Source organism: Camellia sinensis, chromosome 11, assembly GCF_055761805.1.
Source record: "Camellia sinensis isolate YWXY chromosome 11, ASM5576180v1, whole genome shotgun sequence".
NCBI lineage: Eukaryota > Viridiplantae > Streptophyta > Magnoliopsida > Ericales > Theaceae > Camellia > Camellia sinensis.
This window is the reverse complement of record NC_138971.1, coordinates 165,693,569-165,712,536: the sequence shown is the minus strand read 5'-3', so window position 1 is coordinate 165,712,536 and position 18,968 is coordinate 165,693,569. Positions and strand designations below refer to the sequence as shown.

The following is an 18,968-nucleotide window of genomic DNA, read 5'->3' as shown; positions in this document are numbered from 1 at the left end:
ATGAATTTTCCTACTGGATACTTGTTTTTTCATCCCAAGAGATACTGGGAAATTTCCTAATTTATGCTGAGAAGCTTTAAAAATTCTAGAATGGACTTAATCAACTTCTGCACTCAATTGTATGCTAAGATTATTCTTTAAATAACTTGCTGAGAAAAACACTTCGAGTCAGGTTAAAATCACTTGAAAACAGACCTATAAAAGGGTAACCCTTCTTTATCAAGTGAAACCCATATCAACCAAAACCACACACAACAAAAAGGACAATGAAACCTGTTTGGGTATTTGTGATTCTTTCGCTCATTCTATGCGCAGCTACTTCTCTGGTTTTCTTGAACCTTTCTTTGTCATCCTATCACAAGGTTCTAGGCTTATCTTCTAGTCATCTTTTTGTGTTTTCGATGTTTAATACTGTAATAGGTGTCCTCTTTGCCCAAAGTTACAAACCGTCTACAGATGTTTTCGATGAACTAGAGGAAGAACAAACCAAAGAGATACACAATGTTTACAAGCATGAGGATTATGATGATGATGACGAAAATGTTGATTATGATGGAGATTACTATGATTCAGATGGTTACGACGAAGATAATGATGATGATGGTAGTGATGACGTGGTTGGCTGGGAAGATGACGATGAAGAAGAAGAAGAAGAAGAAGAAGAATATGATAATGACTTGGAGAGCAAAGTTGAGGAATTCATTGCCAAGGTCATAAAAGGATGGAAAGAAGAACAGTTAATGGAGGAGACGTTTCACAAGTATGTGTATTAACTAATTGGTATTCAATATATTTCTAGGCTCTGAAGTTGTATATGATAGCATTCAAGCTTCATTTTTTAGTCTATGCTGTAAATGGTTTACTAGTTTTCTTTCCAAATTTAAACTCCCCTCTTTTTGAATGGGGGTTTAGTATTTGTTATTTTCTTTCTAATTTTTTTTTTTCTTCAGAAGTGTCCGCATTTAGGGACAACCAAATCTGTCTTATCGTAATTAGTTGTTTGATTTATTTTGAGATGTAAATTTGATATGATACCAATTAAATTAAAGGTCTGTTTTTTTGTGTGTATTTTTGATATTACAACTATGTTTAAATGTAATTATTACCCGAATGATATCTTGATGTTTAAATTTTGAATTGTACCACTTTTAATTTTAGTTAGTATTTTGTTGCTTTTTTTAATTACCTTTTAATAAATTATTCATTTATTTGACATATAATAAATTTATATTTTTATAAAAATATAAAATTTTAATGTGTTATTAGTGAATCGTGTCCTATATTTTTTAAAAATTGTCATATAATGTCGCATATCCGTATATGTACTAATTAGTTTATAAGAGTCACCTTTTATGAATATAATTATGAGGAGCCTCTCCATGAACTGAAGGCAAGAAATTCACACTAATAGAAACCATAATTCCAATCCTTGGATTTCATCAGTTATGATCATCGAACATCAACACAAACCATTACACTGGAACCCTCGAAAATGAGATAACAGTACATACTCAATTCTGTAAATAAATACTTCTTTTGACAAAAAATGTTTCATTTCAGACTAATCAATTGATCACCAAAAGACACTTGTGTAACTTTACTTTCTGAATAGCTTATTGATTAAGGGATTGTTTAAGGTGTCCTAAATAAGTGCACTTTTTGTCTTTTTGGACTAAAAAATTGAGGAAAAAATATGGATGTTTGGATTAACTTTTTGACTTTTTATGGAAGAATGTGTATTAAAAAATTATATAAATTAGTGTGTAGGAGAAAATTAGGATTGAGAGTTGTACGGCCGTAATTTTTGACTTTTGGTGAATAGTGATAACTTTTTAACTTTTTGAGTTACTTTTCGACTTTTTGACTTTTTTTCAACTTGTCAAATTTGGCCTAAGTGACTAGTAATCAAAATTGTACAACCACCATCAGCCAATATGGTGCACAAACAAGAAGTTCACTAACCAAGACCTGTTCCTGCATCTTTTCTTGGTGCGTCTGCCTTAATACATGGAGGCCGAACTACACGATCAATGAGCCCATACCCAAGAGCCTCCTCAGCGTTGAAGCGCTTCATCTGACTCAAGTCCTTATTAATCTGCTTAATTACATAAAGATACAGTAGTTTAAAAAATCAGAATGACATTACGAGTTCAGTGATAAGCATACCTTCTCAGCAGGCTGGCCTGTCTTGTTAGCCAACTCATTAAAAAGGTAATCTCTGATTCTGAGGAGCTCATTTGCTTCATTGCGAATGTCATCAGCCTGTCAAAAGATACATGAATGTATGCAAGGGTAGCTTATCCACAGCAAGATTCTTATGACAACGATAATATACAGTCACATACCTGACCATGAGCAGCCCCAGCTGGAGATTGCAGTGCAATTCTTGAAAGAGGCATCGCAAAGCGATTACCCTTCATAAGAAGAAATAATTATTAGAGACAAAAAAACCAAGATATTCAGTTTTTATTTTTATTTTTTATTCATCTGAGTTAAAATACAGTCAAGACCACAATCTCCTAAGTTAATGAGTATCCTAATTCAATAATCAACCATCCAACTCATCATATATACATTGATGTGTAACTAATATGCTGACAGTCCCTAAACTTAAGTCTGTGGAACAGATATTTGGTTAGAAATAGACAAAAGGGTTTCTTCCTGTTCAAATATCATGACTTAAAACAGCCAAATGACTATTTGGTATGGTGTATCAATACCCACACATTATACCATATGTTATTGTAATATTGCTATATTGTCCCCAGAAGCCAAATTTTACTTGCCAAGTACTAATCAGTGTGAGTGTATTTATATGTGTGTATATATATATATATGTATGTATGTATTACCTTTTCTCCAGCTGCAAGAAGAAAGCCTGCCAAATTATAGGCATAACCCACACAATGGGTCCCAACAGGACTTTTCAAGCTCTGCATTGTGTCGTAGATAGCCATGCTTGGAGTAAGCTGCAAACAAAGTCATGTTCAATAAGAAAGTGAATCATGTTTTTTAGTAGAAGACATGATAAAAGACATGATCTATGAATAACTCACATCTCCACCAGGACCATTGATATACATATACATCCTTTTGGAAGAATCAATACTGTCAAGGTACAACATTGTTACCAGTATTTGGTTGCTAAATTTTTCATCTATATGTTGCCCAATGAAGATAACCCGTTCACGGTACTGCACGCCAAGAATTCAGTGAATTTCTTAAAGAATATAACAAATGTGTACTTGTGTAAATAAGTACACAATTTTACGGAAACATCAACCATGCAGAGACAAACATTTAGGGTAAAAAAAAGATCAGTACACAATTTCTTACAACATACTGTTCCAGGCGACTCCTAGTCCTTGGTTATTTAGACTAGAGACAATTCTCAAAAAGAGTGCCACACTCATGATAATACTCTGTAGCTAGATTGCCAACAATTTAATTGGAGAAAGTAGCCATAGTGACCGGTGGCGGAGCCAGAAATTTAATATAGGGGGGGCACTTATTAATTACAATCTCAAATTTTTTCCCCCCAATCAATAACGATAACATAATAATAATTTTTGAGCTAATGTTAAACATTAAAAATTAATATTCATTACAAAAAAAAATTTAATTTTAAACTTTTACAATTGACCCCGACGAGTTTTCATCTTTTGAAATCTTTCCATAATAGTATCATTGTTAATGCCATAAAAAATATCTCTCTCAATGTAAACAACCAAGCTACCATTCATCCATTCATCACCCATTCAGTCCTAGGGTTAATTTCGTGAATAAATGGGGAACTAAGGGTTTTTACTTTTAACTGATTTTTTGCTAATTTCTATTAATAGTTTAATCAAGGTATTATTTTGTTCTATTATTATTTGTAAAGAAATATTACTATTTAAGTTATCAGATTCTATTTCTTCACTATATTTAACACTCATACAAATGTTATTAGCAAGGCCGAGAAATCAGGCTCTGGTATCAATTTCAATTGCAAATTTTGAGAATTTAATTTAATATTAACTCTTTCAACAAAAATTGTTGGTAATCGATACTTGCCTTTTCTAAGGATATTTTAGTTTTAATCCTGACAATTCTCTGGTTATAATTTATTATAGATTATTCAGAAGCAATAACCAAAAAAGAATGTAATCTATTTAACTTACTTTATAATTTAGAAATATAATCTAAACTATCTTTTATTTCAACTCTAACTGTTGTAATTAAACAAATATAATTATTAATTAAGTATTCAAATTTTCATTATTATTATTATTTTATAATATTAAGTTTAATTAATTGTGATGGAAGGTTTGTAATAATAGCTTTGTAGTGGTATGAAGAGAATACGGACAGAAGTTTTGTGAAAGGGCTTGTGATGCAATTTATATAATTATGATTAATTAAGACTCTTGGATTGTATTACTAGATGAGGTGGCAGAGTATGATGAAAGTGCAGGAAGATGGGTGGAGGGAAGAGTGCAGGAGGGGATCCACTTCCCTATTGGGGAGGGCTATGTATTAACTGCAGAGTGTAAAAGCTAGATCCCACTTTATAAAAAAAAAAAAAAAAAAAAAAAAAAAAAAAAATTCAAAAGTCAGGGGGGGCAGTGACCCCCCTGAGCCCCACGTCGCTCCGCCTCTGATAGTGACTTACAAGGGCATTCCACAGATCAACCCATTGCCAAGTTCCCTCACCAGGAGTTCTATAGGGCACTCTTGGTGTACCTATGGGCATCATTCCAATACGTGCTCGTGTTGGTTTACTATCACAAGTCCTGAAGATAGAGAAATGAGTCAATGTATAGAGTCCCATATAAACACTCTAGTTTGAGTAGAACGTGGTCGCACAAAGATATATACAATATTTAAGACAATATAGATATTAGATACACTATTAAGGTTACAAAATAGTTATGATAGACAAGTTTAATAGATGTAAAAGAATAAATTTTCAAAATTTCAATGAAAACAGTGCATTTCATTCTTATGTCCGTAATCGAAAAAATAAATAAGTTTACATAGTCTGCATAAGAACTTGCTTAATTATATTCAGATTCTTCCAAAACATTGAATTATATACTAATATGTCTCATAGAAAAGAATGAAAATCATAATAACAAGTGAGAGTTATGTGACTAAAAGTTGTCCAAGTATATACAGAATAATAAAGTTTAATATATGAAATACACATCAACACAATAACAAGCATCCACCAAGATAAAAATTCAAAGAATTAATTACAATTTAGCACTGCTCATGAATAATAGACAACCTTTACAAAATTTCAGACAAGGAAAGATGAGAAAAACACAGCTTATACCTTCTTCACTGACCCAATATTCAAAAAATTCAAAAAGCCAGGAGAGAAAAGAAGCAGTAGCAGCTTATTTCACGAGAATTTTAGTCCTTGATACATCCACAATAATATTCTTAATTCTATGGCAGAACATTCCACAAGCATTTTAGTTTTTCTTTTCACCACTCATACAGAATTCAAATTGTTGTCCCATTCCCCTTAGACTCTGCAATACCATAGTTTCTTGCTCCCAAACTCTACCGTGTTCAACAATTTATCTGGCAGGTCAATTGTGTTTGTGCAGCTTTATACACAAAAATTTGAATCAAACCCATAAAAAACATGAAAATTAAGCATTCACTGTTTAATCAAATACACTTGCAAAAGTTTCTATTTTTCTAACCACAAAATAGAGCTTCAATAAATTCTGTGTTCTTATATATGAATTAAAAATTTTGTACATTTGTTTCGATACTGATAAATTCAATGTCGATTTTGGGGTAGTACAATGAATTAAACATACAAATCTAATTTTAGAATAATTCAATAATGATGAAAAAATAAAACCCGAAATTTAGGGGAAGAAAAGGAAAACCCAGATATCAGAATACCTGGATTGGATGCTCTTATGAACTTTATTGTGGAATTCAACATTCGAGTTAGGTTTTGCAATGCCAAACGAACCTGCCAAGAATTTGATGAAAACACTAAGATTTATAAAATTAAAGTGAAAAAAAAAAAGTGAACATAATTTGAGAAGCATGAGCGTACTACTCGGAGATTGAAGCTTCAATCCCATAAAAACCTTGGTCGTACAGCTGCCAAAGGAAACAAAAAATTCCAATTCCAGATTCAATGAAATGTATACAACATACACACATATACATTATATGTATACAGAGAGAGAGAGAGAGAGAGTGAACCTGGGGGAAGGCTGAGGAACTCCACTTCGGGAGTGTAGACAAGAGGTAGAACTGGTTGTATGGAGAGAAACTGCCATTCTAGAGAGAGAGAGAGAGAGAGGGAGAGAGAGAGACCTTTGCTGGGTGAAAGAGGATGATGAAGATCGGCCTGGGAACTCATTATAGCCGTCGGATCATTTAAAATTTTTATACTATCTGTTTTTGTAAAATTTTCAAAAATCTACATTGTTAAAAAAATTGGAAAAAAAAAAACATTTTACATATTTTTTCTTTTATAAAGCAGAATTCATTTTTTAAAATTAAAAAAAAATTAATATTTATTTTTATCAAATTAATTTATAATAATTTTTTAAAATTTTAAAAACTTAACTAAACAAAGCTCGCACAAATTTGATTTTATGTTGCCTTTGGATCAAAATAATTTTCATCTTATGCCCCTTGATTGTTATTTCTTAATATATTTTTATTTTGAAAAAGTACAGTACATTGATTTAAGCCCATTCAATACTAAACCCAAAGATAAATTTGTTGCGTTAAATTCTAACAATTTGAGCCTAACCCAAACTACTTGAGTTAAACTCGAGCTCGAGGTTGAACAAGCCCGTTCAGGCAAACCCCATCTACACTTCAGATTGAGCATGAAAAGATTCTCGTCAGTCTGTTCAAACCTGCCCCAATGGCATCTCTAACAAGCCAGGAGAACATATGATATGAGGTGCCTTGTGCAACACTTGAAATTTATGGTTTCATAAAAAAATTAATAAATAAGTAAAATTTTATTTAAAAATCACAAGCTCCTCGTATCAGTAAAATCCCAACTTCATGAATCATATCATAATCAAACTACATTTCCCGGAGAAAAAAATTCTGTCCACCAATAATCCATGACCATTTCTAAAAGGAAGCACGGCTTCCTCAGAAGAAAGAACTGTAATTGGTGTGTCTTACAAATGCAATTCACTACCAAAATGGAAAAGGCAAATAATTTATATGTTGGTGAGTTCACATAAGCTTTTCAAACAGTTATACAGTGCATATGAATAATGGAATCTTGAGATATAAACCTAAATCAAGCGGGCTTCTCATAGGAATTCTGGTCTCTGAACTCTGCAATAGCACTTCTTATCATTTCCGTCGCATGGGGTTGCACAAAAAGATGAGTATTATCCAAGACATGTATTATGAACTTCTGTGATGTGGGTAGTGACTTGTTCATGTTTATGATGAATTGTGCCATGGGTATGTCGCTGCAAGAAAGCAGAGCAGATTGTTAACAAGGATTAAAATTAATGCCGTACTTGTCATATCAACAACAATCAAAATCATGCAAGTATAAATAGCTGTGGTATGAATGATAACATTATTTAGTATAGTTTGGTTATGTAACTGTCTCTGATTCTGAAATTCCGGTAGTAATTAGAGCAAGCATTGGTAAGTCTTGTCTCTTGTACCACCATCGTAATCATGTTTTGATTTAAGTTGGATTGCAGTCAGCAATGTGACTCTGGTTTTCACCTTTGTTGAGGGTTTTCATCTGTATCCTGGAGTTGTCTTGTTGCATTGTTTGTTTCCGATATTCTTGATTCTTAACTCACTTATGTTCAGGTTTCATGGTTAGTGGTTAAAAAACTCAACTAAAATTGGCATTAAAATTTGATCTGGGTGATAATTCTAACAGTGGCCCAGCTTCAAGCTCCTTATCATTGAAATCATTTGGAAGATTTCAAATTCAAATTCTTTAAAACAAAAAACACTCCAGCATTATTTTTAATTTTCAAAAACACTCCAGCATTATTTTTAAATTTTAAAAACACACCTGCGGATACATGCACAAACTACAACAACGAGAAACAACCAATTTAGCACTTGGTGAGCTCTCTGTGGTTGCCAAACTTTTCCTAAAGCATGCCTATGTAGTCCCCAAATAAAGGTCGAGGTGAAAAACAGAAAGTTACCATGAAATGAACTGTCCTTTGATTACGTTAACCATGATGTAGGAGCAACTTAGGAGTATGACCTGCAATATAAACCAATACGAGATAGGAGCATCAAAAAACAATCATACCTATACAGATCAAGATGTTTCAAATAAAATAACAAAATGGAGCTAAACCATTATAAACACTGAAGTTGATGCTCTACATTCTTAGATACTTGATAACTCTGATCAACTTATTTATTTATTTATTTATTTTTGTGTATATATATTACCCAAAGGTTTTGTACCTAAAATGGCAATATCTATTGCTTTCTATCGTGGAATTATGCATATTTTGTCAACACTACCGTGGGAAAATGGCCTCTAATCGCAACGAAATGATTTGAAAAGACCTTTGCAGAACTCTTTTACCATAAACACTGTTGCTTAGTCGTGTAATGAACAAAGCAACATACACCACCAAAACAACTTTGACTTCAACCCTACCATCTATCCCTCCTCAAGCAAAACTACATAAGAAGCTACCACCCTGCACCCTCAGACCTCCATTTTATGACAGTCAGTTCGCTTACAACAAAGAAATCCAACAAGAAGGAACAAATGGAAAAAGAAGGAAAAATAAAAACAAAACTAGAGAGGATCAAAGAATTCATATGTTTGTCTTTTTAATTAAGGGACATGCTAATGACAGCCCCCACAGGCTGTTGTGAAGGTGAAGATAATGCCGAAATAGTTAGAATTTTAATACACTTTTCACAAATTTCTATACATTTTTTACACATACATCGAGTCTAATGGCCACCCATTGGGCAGTCATTACCATTTTTCCTTTAATCAAAGCCCATAAAATAAGGAGGCAATCCTTAACAACCAAGAAGGTGGTGGTCATTGTCCGTTTTAAATCCTCTTCTACTAGGTCAGTGAAGCACTGGCATTGCAAAGGAGAACCAACAATTTAAACGACATATGATACATGTGAATTTTGCCAACTCATATGAATTTCGAGCATATGATACATCCAGAACAATGATCCTTAGAATATTTTTTTTTTTTTTTTTGGGTGTGACAATCAATTTAAAAGAATGTAGTTAACCTAAAGGCACTGTCTTGTTTTGTCTTCTACATCATAGAAATCCAAAATGAGTTCCCAAATTGAAAGTGGAAAATCCATGATCATGTGTATCTCTTTTAAACACACAAGCATTGAAGCATACATATTATATATTTTGATCTAGAAAACAACGGTTTCGATAATTAATGGCAGTCAACAGGAATATATATATATATATATATATTAAACATTCACATGATTAATAATGGAATAGAATCGATTAATCGATTATCATCAAATTAAGGAATTGGTTTATAATTTCACATAATTAACACACACACACACACACAAAAAGGAAATAAAGCCCACAAAATTTGTAATCAGGGCACATAGAGTTGCAGAGGGGGAGAGGGGAGAGGGTTTCGCGGCGATGGAGGTGGGGGGGAGAGAGAGAGAGAGAGAGAGAGAGAGAGATAGAGTCATTACCAGATCTCGGTTCGAGGGCTTCAATGGTGGAATTGCTGCTGCCTTCACTTCAACAATGGAAGCGAAGCGACACAGATTGGACTATCGAGTCTGAGTTGGATTGGATTATAATTTATAGGTTATTTAATAGTTTGATTTTAAAATTTTAATTTTTTTAAAATGAGTTTAAAATTATCTTGTTTAGTTAGAAACACGTAATTTTAATATTTTTCTTAGTTTTTTATAAATAAAAAAAAAGTAAAAAAAATAGAGAAATTGATGTGATAACTTATGATGGGTATGTTTGGTTTGTGTTTGAGATATGTGTTTTAGAGATAAAAAGTACGAAAAGTTGTATGGTTTGGTTTTTTTCAAAAGATGTTTTGAAAAATTATTTTGAGAGAGAGTTTTGGAAAAAGTGATTGATTTGATGTGTGTGAGAGAGAGATTTGTTTGAAAAACTTGTTTGATTTACAAGTTTTGAGAAATTTTTTTTGAAAAAATTTGTTTGGTTTCATTACTTTTAAAAACTTATTTATAGAGAAAATTTCCCAAAAATTTTTCCGAAATTCAAACCAAACGAACCCGATGATTTTTGAATTTTTAGAGTAAAATATATAGTTATCAAATAAGACCTAAGTGCTCGTTTGGCATGCCAAAAGTTGGGATTAAAAAACTATTTTAGCCACACAAAAAAAAAAAATGCAAAAAAATTAATAAAACAAAATATCACATCTAAACTATAATTATTTTATTTTTTTCCTTATAAAAGTCAAAAAAATCAAAAAACCTATCTCAAACAAGACTTTTTAATCCAAGGTAAAATAGCTAAAAAAATCAAAAAACCAAGGGGTTGTTTGGGGTGTCTTAAATAAATGCATTTTTTGTCTTTTTAGACTAAAAAATTGAGGAAAAAAATATTTAAGTTAACTTTTTGACTTTTTATGGAAAAATGTGTATTAAAAAATTATATAAATTAGTATGGAGGAGAAAATTATGATTGAGAGTTGTGCAGCCGTAATTTTTTATTTTTGGTGAATAGTGATAACTTTTTAACTTTTTGAGTAACTTTTTGATTTTTTTTCAACTTGTCAAACTTGGCCTAATTCACATCCCAAACGAATCCTAAATCGATTTTTTAAAGAGTTTTTAACAAGTGAAATATGAATTTTGGGAACTTTGATAACTTAGTTTTTTATAATGCATAAAAATTTATAGAATTAACTTATTTATGTTTAATTTAAAATTTTAATAAATTTTAAAATATATTTAAGCTTGATTTGTTTATATAATGAACAAGCTTCAGATCATCTTTTAATAAGGCAAACAAGCTCAAGTCACTTGGTTAATTTAAAAAAGAGAATATGAAATTTTGTACAAAAATAATGTGACATGTCATTTGTTTAATTAAAAGCATTTCAATAAGCTATTTACTATTTTTTCCACAAAAAAAAAAAAAAAAAAAAAAAAAAAACAGCTATTTGCTCTAAAGTAATTAGCTCAAAACCTGCCCAAATCATAATGTACGCATTTTTTTTTTAAATAATTTATTTGCATAGCTAACTTGTATTGGAGGCACAAAAACGAAGATGCAGATTTTACTGAGAATGTTGAATGCTCTAAGCTGTCCAATTTACCAAAATATTAAAAGACAAAATAAAACATAAAAAATACATTTTCTTGAAAAAAAATCACAGAAAAGTTTTCCTATCAGGAATCATTACACTCAGAATCATATTAAAGGGGAAATAATTTAGTAATTGCAGGGCAGCACAAGGCATACGTCAAGCTGTGTACATGAGTATGATATCTCCTTATGATTAAAAGAAAAATAAAATAAAAATAAAAGAAACACATATCTCTTTCCAAACACTGCTTAATGTCTCCATCAAAGTAAATCAAAAGATCACCTTTCACATAAAATGCAGGAAGAAGGGTGGCAACAGAGCTGTTCTCAGACCACTTCAATAGTTATGCTAAAAAAAAAGAAAGAAAAAAAAAAAAAAGATGAGTCAAATAAAAAGCTCAGGTTACAATTCTTTCAATTAACACTTGCCCCAAACCGTTCATTGGACAAAAATCAACAAATATCTGCCAATCATACAACACTACAAGAAAATGGCATCACAATCAAATCTGAAACCAGGGGTAGCCTAACAATAAACTCTGCAACACTTCAAATTACATCAAATACATTGGACCTAGCCTCAAAAAAATAAAACAGCATCATGGGTTCTATTGCTCCAAAACAGGCATTGGTTGCTCATGGCACCCAATGCTTTCTCCTTTCAGTGTGAGAATGTAAGTTAGAAATCCCGCTCGTCCTCTTCCAATGCGCTCCAAATCATCCTAAACCATAAGAACCGGGAAAATTGTAATGCTTTACTAGTTTGAATAATTGAAAGAATAGTTTCTGAAAGGAGGAGACTTGTCTTGTGCAACATACCAAAATAAGGAGATGAAGAGGAGAAATATGAGGTAGCCAAGTTTGAAAAGTCGTTGCTTCTTTTCCCAATTAAGCAAGTTGAAAATCTCAGTTACATCTACCAGGTGCTTTCTTTGATTGTACCTAAACAGAGGAAGGGACGACTAAGCATGAGTAGTTTGATCCATAGTCAAATCAAATATCCAAGAATGCCATACCACCATATCAATGACAAATAAAAGTTGGCTATTAACATATAAGCATAACAAGAATGTTGCTTTGTCTGGCAAAGTCATTATATTGCGGGTTAAATACATGCATGAGATAAAAGCTAACAATCTTGGATAATTTTTCTTTATTCAAATTATATAATAGCGGGACATCATAACCCAAATAACCATTGTTCATTCCTTTTTCTTTTTTCCCAAATAATCATTTGGGATAAAAAGGGAAAACCTTTCTTGAAGAAAAACATGTATCATGGCTGCACATCAGGAAAAGTTCATTTAGTAATTCTAGACATGAAATTCATCACTTGACCCTGAAAGAATAATACAAATAACATTTACTTACCAAAATATATTAACATAAAAAGACGAAACATCAGCGGCAGCCTATACTTCAGGGCTAGTAAGTGGAAAAATGATGAACTTGGTCTGTCTAAAACTATGCTGCTGCCTAGGCCTATACAAAATCTGTTGAGGAGAAGACCTTTCTAACTGTTGCCCGGCATGTAGGCAGTTGAATAGGATTCCTTTCAAAGCAAGGTTAGCTTGAAATTAAAAAATCAATGTTGTGATAACACATTTGATGTGAAGACACAACCAGTTGGGAAGGTAATTGATTTGGTAATACATTTCAAAAGCTGAAAGGGATAGGTGATAAATCTGAGATGGTAGGCCAAAATGCATTGGTACTGCCGTACCAATGAAAAAAAGGGTACGGTAAATGGTATGGTAGTTACAACTTTGGTCACAATTACATGGGAAAGTAAAACAAAGCCTATATTTTCTACACAAAAGTCTTCAATTCTGCATGTTGTATGAGGTTCGCATCTGAAGCACAAATTATGACTTAAGAAGTAAGAACACGCAGCAACTGTCATCAACTTGCAGGAAAAATGTCAGATGAGTTCAATCAATTCTTTATTTTTTTTACTTTAAGACCTCTCATATGACTTCTCTGAATCCACCGAATCTTGATCCCAATGAGGTATCTAAGGTGTTGGGAAACTATCTATGCACATAATTCTTTTCAAGCGATTCATATACAATAAAATATAAAGTAGGTTAAATGATGCAAGCATTGAAATTGAAAACTAAATATATACCTCATTGCATGAGAAGCAAATACACATAGTGCAAAAAACATGCTACAAGACAAAGGAATAAATTAAAGACATGCCTGTGCTACTTATATAATTGTGTTAAGCCGAATCCCATTACTGTAGATGGTGGATAATTGATACTCTCTCTCTCTCTCTCTCTCTCCCTCTCTCTCTCTCTCATATATATGTTTGCATGCATCAGTAGTGTGTTACCACTCACATTTAGACTTAGATCCGACCTGAATTTAGGGTAAAGATGAAAACTTACAATCTCACATTGTAGTACAGGTATGGAGCACTCAAAAGCGACATAAACCAATGCCCAGTTATTAGATAGAGCAAACACAAGACTCCTTGGGTGAAATACTCTGGCAAAACCATCTTGTTTATCCGAGATGCAGAATCATATGGGTTGATGTAATCGAACTCCAAATCAGCCAAACACATGAGCTGCACGAAAACTCTTAACTGTTAGATTCCAAATTCTTTCATACCACAAAAAGCGGTGAGCAATTAAAAATGATGACACTATAGTGCTTGCTCAATTCCCCATACGACTTTTTGAAACTATGTATAACTTCTTTTTGTACGTAACTTCAACTTTTGTTTTGGAAAACAAAAACTCTAATAAATTGCTTTAGACGTTCAACTAGTTTATTGACCCATGTTTATTTTTTTGATAATATCTAAATATCTTGTGTACGGTGTTATATGAACTCTTCTATTTCACCCAAAGTATTTGTGCCCACCGGAAATGACAAGAATATGGATGTAGGATATGAGTGCAACACCTATAACCAATTACCACACTTGAATACTCTTTTTTGTTTTTGTTTTTTTCTCAATGTTTGAAGTAGACAAAATTCACAATTGCTAGTAAAGAAACATTTCCAGCCTCTCACATGGATGAGAGATAGAAATTTCATATTTTTCCAAATAATAATTAATCATTTCTTGTTCACTCTTTCTCTCATTCAGTCAACATAAAATTTTTTCTTTCTTTTCATTCAAATTTTCACCCATTTTTTTTTTTTTTTTTTAATCTTTTCCTCTTTGTCTCTCTTGTCATTATGTTAAGAAGGGTCACAACATAAAAAAGGGCATTTTTTCCTTAAAACAATTAATTATTTCTCATTCCTCTTTCTCTCATTCAATCAATAGAAATTTCATTCTTTCTTTCCATTCAGATATTCTCCCATTTTTTTTTATCTTTTCCTGTTTGTCTCTCTTGTCATTATGTTAAGAAGGGTTGCACCATAAAAAAAAAAATCTTAGTTACAAGCCATTGTGGATATGTAATGAATATTAAAATGTTACAAACTATTTTTGTGAGAAAAGTTATAAATCATTGTGATTTTGTCACGAACCATTGTGTTGTAGCTACGAAAGGGATACATTATGCACCTTTTAGGGGTATGTACTCACTTAATTATTTCCCTCTTTCACTCATTAGTATGAAACAACTTCAAAAATCTGTATACTGATTGTAATCTATAACTCAATACCATTCATGTACTAGGTGAATTATATGATGTTACTTCATTTTTGTAGTAGTGAATCATTATAGTTCAAATTTTTGGAACACATTTAGAGGGTTCTCATCACTTATTAGCTTAGGTGTTTTATTGATTTTAATAATTATCAAAACCATTTAAATCTGTCCTGACTCGTCCACTTCGCCTTGTCAATGTCTTGCTTTTGGCCCCCTCAATTATGGAATCCTGGCTCTGCCCGTGTGTATCTGAGTCCATGTAACACAATATATATATATATATATGATGGTGGAAGCACAAAAACTAGCAAAAGGCAAAGCTCTTGTACTCACTTATTAGTTGCATGTACCATCTCTGTCACGTGAAGTAGCCACAAAAGGCAGCACAAGTAATGTCAAATTGTTTATGGTCAGTAGATTAAGAAATCCCTAAGACAAAAGCATTTTTAAAAGAGAATTTGATATCTGTGACTACATTATGTTGTCTCATTCCCCAAGAGCTAACAGGTAGCAAGGATCCAGACCACTATTATTACTCCTTAACAGGGGAATGAATTCTACATCTTCTAATAAATAGTAGAACATGAAATCCAATTGACACCCTATTGCCAACATTAGAAACTGAGAAAGACAATATCATAGTAAGGATCAGCAAATGCAAGAAAATTACCTGATTTCTATAAAAAATAAAAAATAAAAAATAATAAAAAATAAAAAAACTAGAGACTGCAATAAACTTAAAAAATCTATCGAACCAATCACTGCATTGGATATGCAAGGCAAATAAAATGTATAGCTAAAAATACGTATTACCTTTGTGAGCTCATATAATGTGAAAATTCATCCACGATGGCACAAATAGTTTTCTTCAAAATCATAAACAATAATGTAATCAAATGTGTGTGAATATGAGAATATGGATATTTTTCAACAACTCAATCTGTTGATTTTCTAATTAAGCTCTGAAGTTCATGGCTAATAACGCGAGATTATAAAGAATGTATTTAGGTAGTATTTTGTTTACTGGAATGAAGGTGTAGAATAGAATGATCATTCCATTAAAATATCTATTCTCACGTTTGGTTCACTAAAATATAAATGGAAATGCGTTGCAAAATTCACCATAATAACTGAATGGTCATTCCATAGGGAGGCTTGGAATGAGCATTCCATTCCATTCTACCCTTTATTTATTCTAGAGAACCAAATACACTAACTTAAATACAAACAAACAAACAAAGTTTATAAACTTTCTTTACAAATTAATGTGGAACCTTTCATGTTAGCTTATTGGATCCCATTTCACTTTCCAAAGTTTTATCACTAGATACCACATCAGTTTGTAAGAAATGTTTGTAAAAGAGAGTTTGTTGGTTGGTTTGTTTGTATAGCATTTTCCATTAAACAATCCCTAATCATGTAAAATTCAATAGGATGAAGGATAAAATATATACATATGAGGATTTCCAATTATATATATTCCCCAAAAAAATATACAACATAAAAAGTAAAAAAAAAAAAAAAAACCCTAACTTAAGAATCCTGAAATTGCAAATATGTGATTAATATATTCAATTAACCATACAAATATGAAAATACATAGTTATATTAGAGAATTTGCAGGAGGGTTTTGGAGAATTGACCTGGTAAACGACAATGGCGAGAAGAGCGATGAGGATGAAGAAGAACAACAACCATGCGAATAGACTCCCCATGCTCTGTGTGTGTGTGTGTATGTGTGTGTCTCTCTCTCTCTCTCTCTCTCTTCTCCTCTCCTATCCTCCCCTTTTGCTTGCTTTGATTTGTTTTACAGTAGTATTGAGAATGAAAAAACTTGAAAAAATAGAACAAAAATTGAAATGATTGTGAATCGAATCGCTGGGGCTTTGGTTTGCCAAGCTTTTTTACTGGGTTTGTAGAGAGCTAGAGAGGATCGGACTTGGAAGGAGATTTGTGTGTAACCATCGCATCGCGGAGAAGAAAGGAATCAAGAGAGAGCAACAGAGACACACTTGGAATCAAAAATCAAGCAGCTGGGTTGAGGGAAATCCTATTTCCACCCCCTAATTATCTCAGTATATTATTAATAAAAAATTATTTTAATGATAATTAAATTATTAACATTCATCAATCCTCATAATATTATATAAAAATATTTTTTATACATATCTTTTAAAAATAAAAAAAAAATCTCAATGTACACATTTTGAGTACAAAAACTAAGCAGCAATGGTTGGTGACCCGAAATTCAGTGGTTCGAATGGTTCAAAATTGTCAAAACGACGTCGTTTTGGGCGCAAAACAAGCCAAAATGACGTCGTTTTAACAGTTTTCGAAACATTTGAGTCACTAATTTTGTGGCCTCAAACATTTTTCAAAACTAAATCTTAATTTTTTCATTGTTACCTCTTTCCTTATTACATACTCTACACCATGGTTTTAAAAACCAGACCGGACCGGCCGGTTGAACCGGTGACCGGATGGGGTTCTGGTCCGGTCAGCCCCCTTAAACCGGCCAAATGGAAAAACCGGCCTATTTATTGAAAACCGGTGAACCGGTCAACCCGGCCACGGTTTCAATTTTTTTTTTTTAATTTTTAAAAATATTTTCAATTTAAAATAAAAAAATACCACGGCCTATTTTTTTTTCCATGGTTTTAAAAAATTTTAAAAAAATTCTGAAAATATTTTTTATTTAAAATAAAAAAATAATAAGTGCCCAAAAAAAATACGAAAACTATTCCAATCAATCAGCCGGACGTCCGGGAGAATGACTGGGAAGATGTGTTTTCAAAAGTAGTGGAGAATCAATTTTTGAAAACTCTAACTAAACACCACACTAAACACAACTTTAATTTTTTCATGCATAACTTCTTTTTTTTTGTTTGTAATTTTTAATCGGACAACTAATACCGAATTATTTCATTATATTCGGTTTCCGTAGGTATGTGCCATCATCAAACAAAACAAAAACATTGTACAAAAAAAGAAAAAGAAAAAAAAGACCACATGTCCTTCACACCTCTAAAACAAAACAAGCCCACAAATAATGAAAACAAAATAACACAACAATCTTCTCTCTCTAGGGTTTGAGCAAAAAAACAAAAACAAAAACAAAAAAGGAGAGAGAAAGAGGATTCCCAGTACTTCATTATATACTGTATATATACATATATTTTGTGACTTCATATTCTTACATACATATATTTGTATGTGTTGTTAGGGTTATGGAGGTCATTGCCGAGTCAGATAAGGATCCTGCAGTGCCAAAGAACTCTCGAATTGCTTAACAAGTCTGCAATGGTTTACTCAACAAGTGTGTGAAAGGAGGAGTTGGTGTGTATACAATAGTATGAGTAAAGGGTAAAATCGAATATTTATTGTGTAGATTAAGAAAAATTAATTAATAATCAAATTAATAAGTGTGTGTACTAAGAAATAATATATCTACTGAAGTATGTAAGTGTGTGGAAATAGAATTTTCACGCTAGGTTGGGTTGGGTATGATTGAAAAATGTAAGTTTGAAAAGGTTTTATCTCCGTTTGCTTTGATTTGGAGAGAGAAGATGTAAAGGAAAAAAGGGATTCCCTATGGTGTTGGTGTTAGTATTGGAGGGTGCTTTTTGGCTTTCGTGGCCCAATACGAAATTCGGATCGATGATCCAAATCATTTAATATATAGAATTTATCATGTATTTTATTTTTATAAAAAATTATATTGATTGTATATCAATAGTCACTTAATCAAATTATATTTGTATAAATAATTTATTTTAAAAATTATAGACACAAATATGATTTAATTAAGTTGTTATCGATATCTAATTATCGTGATTTTTTGTAAAAATTAAATACTTGATGAGGCTTAACAATTTGAATTATCGATATGAGTTTCGTGGTGGACTTATAAAGGCCCAACAGCAATTCCCCAATCAGATTTGAACTAGAGAGAAGTTATGGCCTTTTAGAAAATTGGTCCTAAGTTCTACAAAATTTAAAAGAATTTATTACAATTTTGTAAAATTTTATATAATAGTCCCCTCGATTTCA

General features: G+C 32.0%; 2 protein-coding genes across 3 annotated transcripts; both read right to left on the bottom strand.

The window, feature by feature from the left end:
- Nucleotides 1-1,405: 1,405 nt before the first annotated feature.
- On the bottom strand, nt 1,406-6,965 carry LOC114273377 (ATP-dependent Clp protease proteolytic subunit-related protein 2, chloroplastic). 2 transcript variants are annotated; one of them, XM_082896027.1, is made up of 9 exons: nt 6,220-6,965; nt 6,068-6,114; nt 5,908-5,980; nt 4,655-4,775; nt 3,057-3,194; nt 2,853-2,969; nt 2,346-2,414; nt 2,167-2,262; nt 1,406-2,095 (listed from the first exon to the last, which is right to left on the bottom strand). In XM_082896027.1, the coding sequence occupies exons 1-9, from the start codon at nt 6,294-6,296 to the stop codon at nt 1,958-1,960; spliced, it is 876 nt and encodes a 291-aa protein (XP_082752153.1). In that variant the 5' UTR covers nt 6,297-6,965; the 3' UTR covers nt 1,406-1,957. The 2 variants fall into 2 exon arrangements, with proteins under 2 accessions (XP_082752153.1, XP_082752154.1); XM_082896028.1 differs by having other exon boundaries at nt 6,071-6,114.
- Nucleotides 6,966-11,682: 4,717 nt separating this feature from the next.
- On the bottom strand, nt 11,683-17,006 carry LOC114273379 (protein cornichon homolog 4). The gene is made up of 4 exons (XM_028215153.2): nt 16,562-17,006; nt 13,695-13,876; nt 12,121-12,243; nt 11,683-12,023 (listed from the first exon to the last, which is right to left on the bottom strand). The coding sequence occupies exons 1-4, from the start codon at nt 16,631-16,633 to the stop codon at nt 11,981-11,983; spliced, it is 420 nt and encodes a 139-aa protein (XP_028070954.1). The 5' UTR covers nt 16,634-17,006; the 3' UTR covers nt 11,683-11,980.
- Between the last annotated feature and the right edge of the window lie 1,962 nt (nt 17,007-18,968).

Excerpts from the sequence above, each read along its gene's own strand:
- LOC114273379 (XM_028215153.2), bottom strand. The coding sequence starts at position 16,633 with ATGGGGAGTCTATTCGCATGGTTGTTGTTCTTCTTCATCCTCATCGCT. Across the intron at positions 13,877-16,561 it reads TCGCCATTGTCGTTTACCAG|CTCATGTGTTTGGCTGATTT; the intron begins GTCAATTCTCCA and ends GTTTTCGTGCAG. Across the intron at positions 12,024-12,120 it reads CTCTTCATCTCCTTATTTTG|GATGATTTGGAGCGCATTGG; the intron begins GTATGTTGCACA and ends CTTATGGTTTAG.
- LOC114273377 (XM_082896027.1), bottom strand. The coding sequence starts at position 6,296 with ATGGCAGTTTCTCTCCATACAACCAGTTCTACCTCTTGTCTACACTCC. Across the intron at positions 2,970-3,056 it reads TCAATGGTCCTGGTGGAGAT|CTTACTCCAAGCATGGCTAT; the intron begins GTGAGTTATTCA and ends CTTTGTTTGCAG. Across the intron at positions 2,096-2,166 it reads CAGGCCAGCCTGCTGAGAAG|ATTAATAAGGACTTGAGTCA; the intron begins GTATGCTTATCA and ends GTAATTAAGCAG.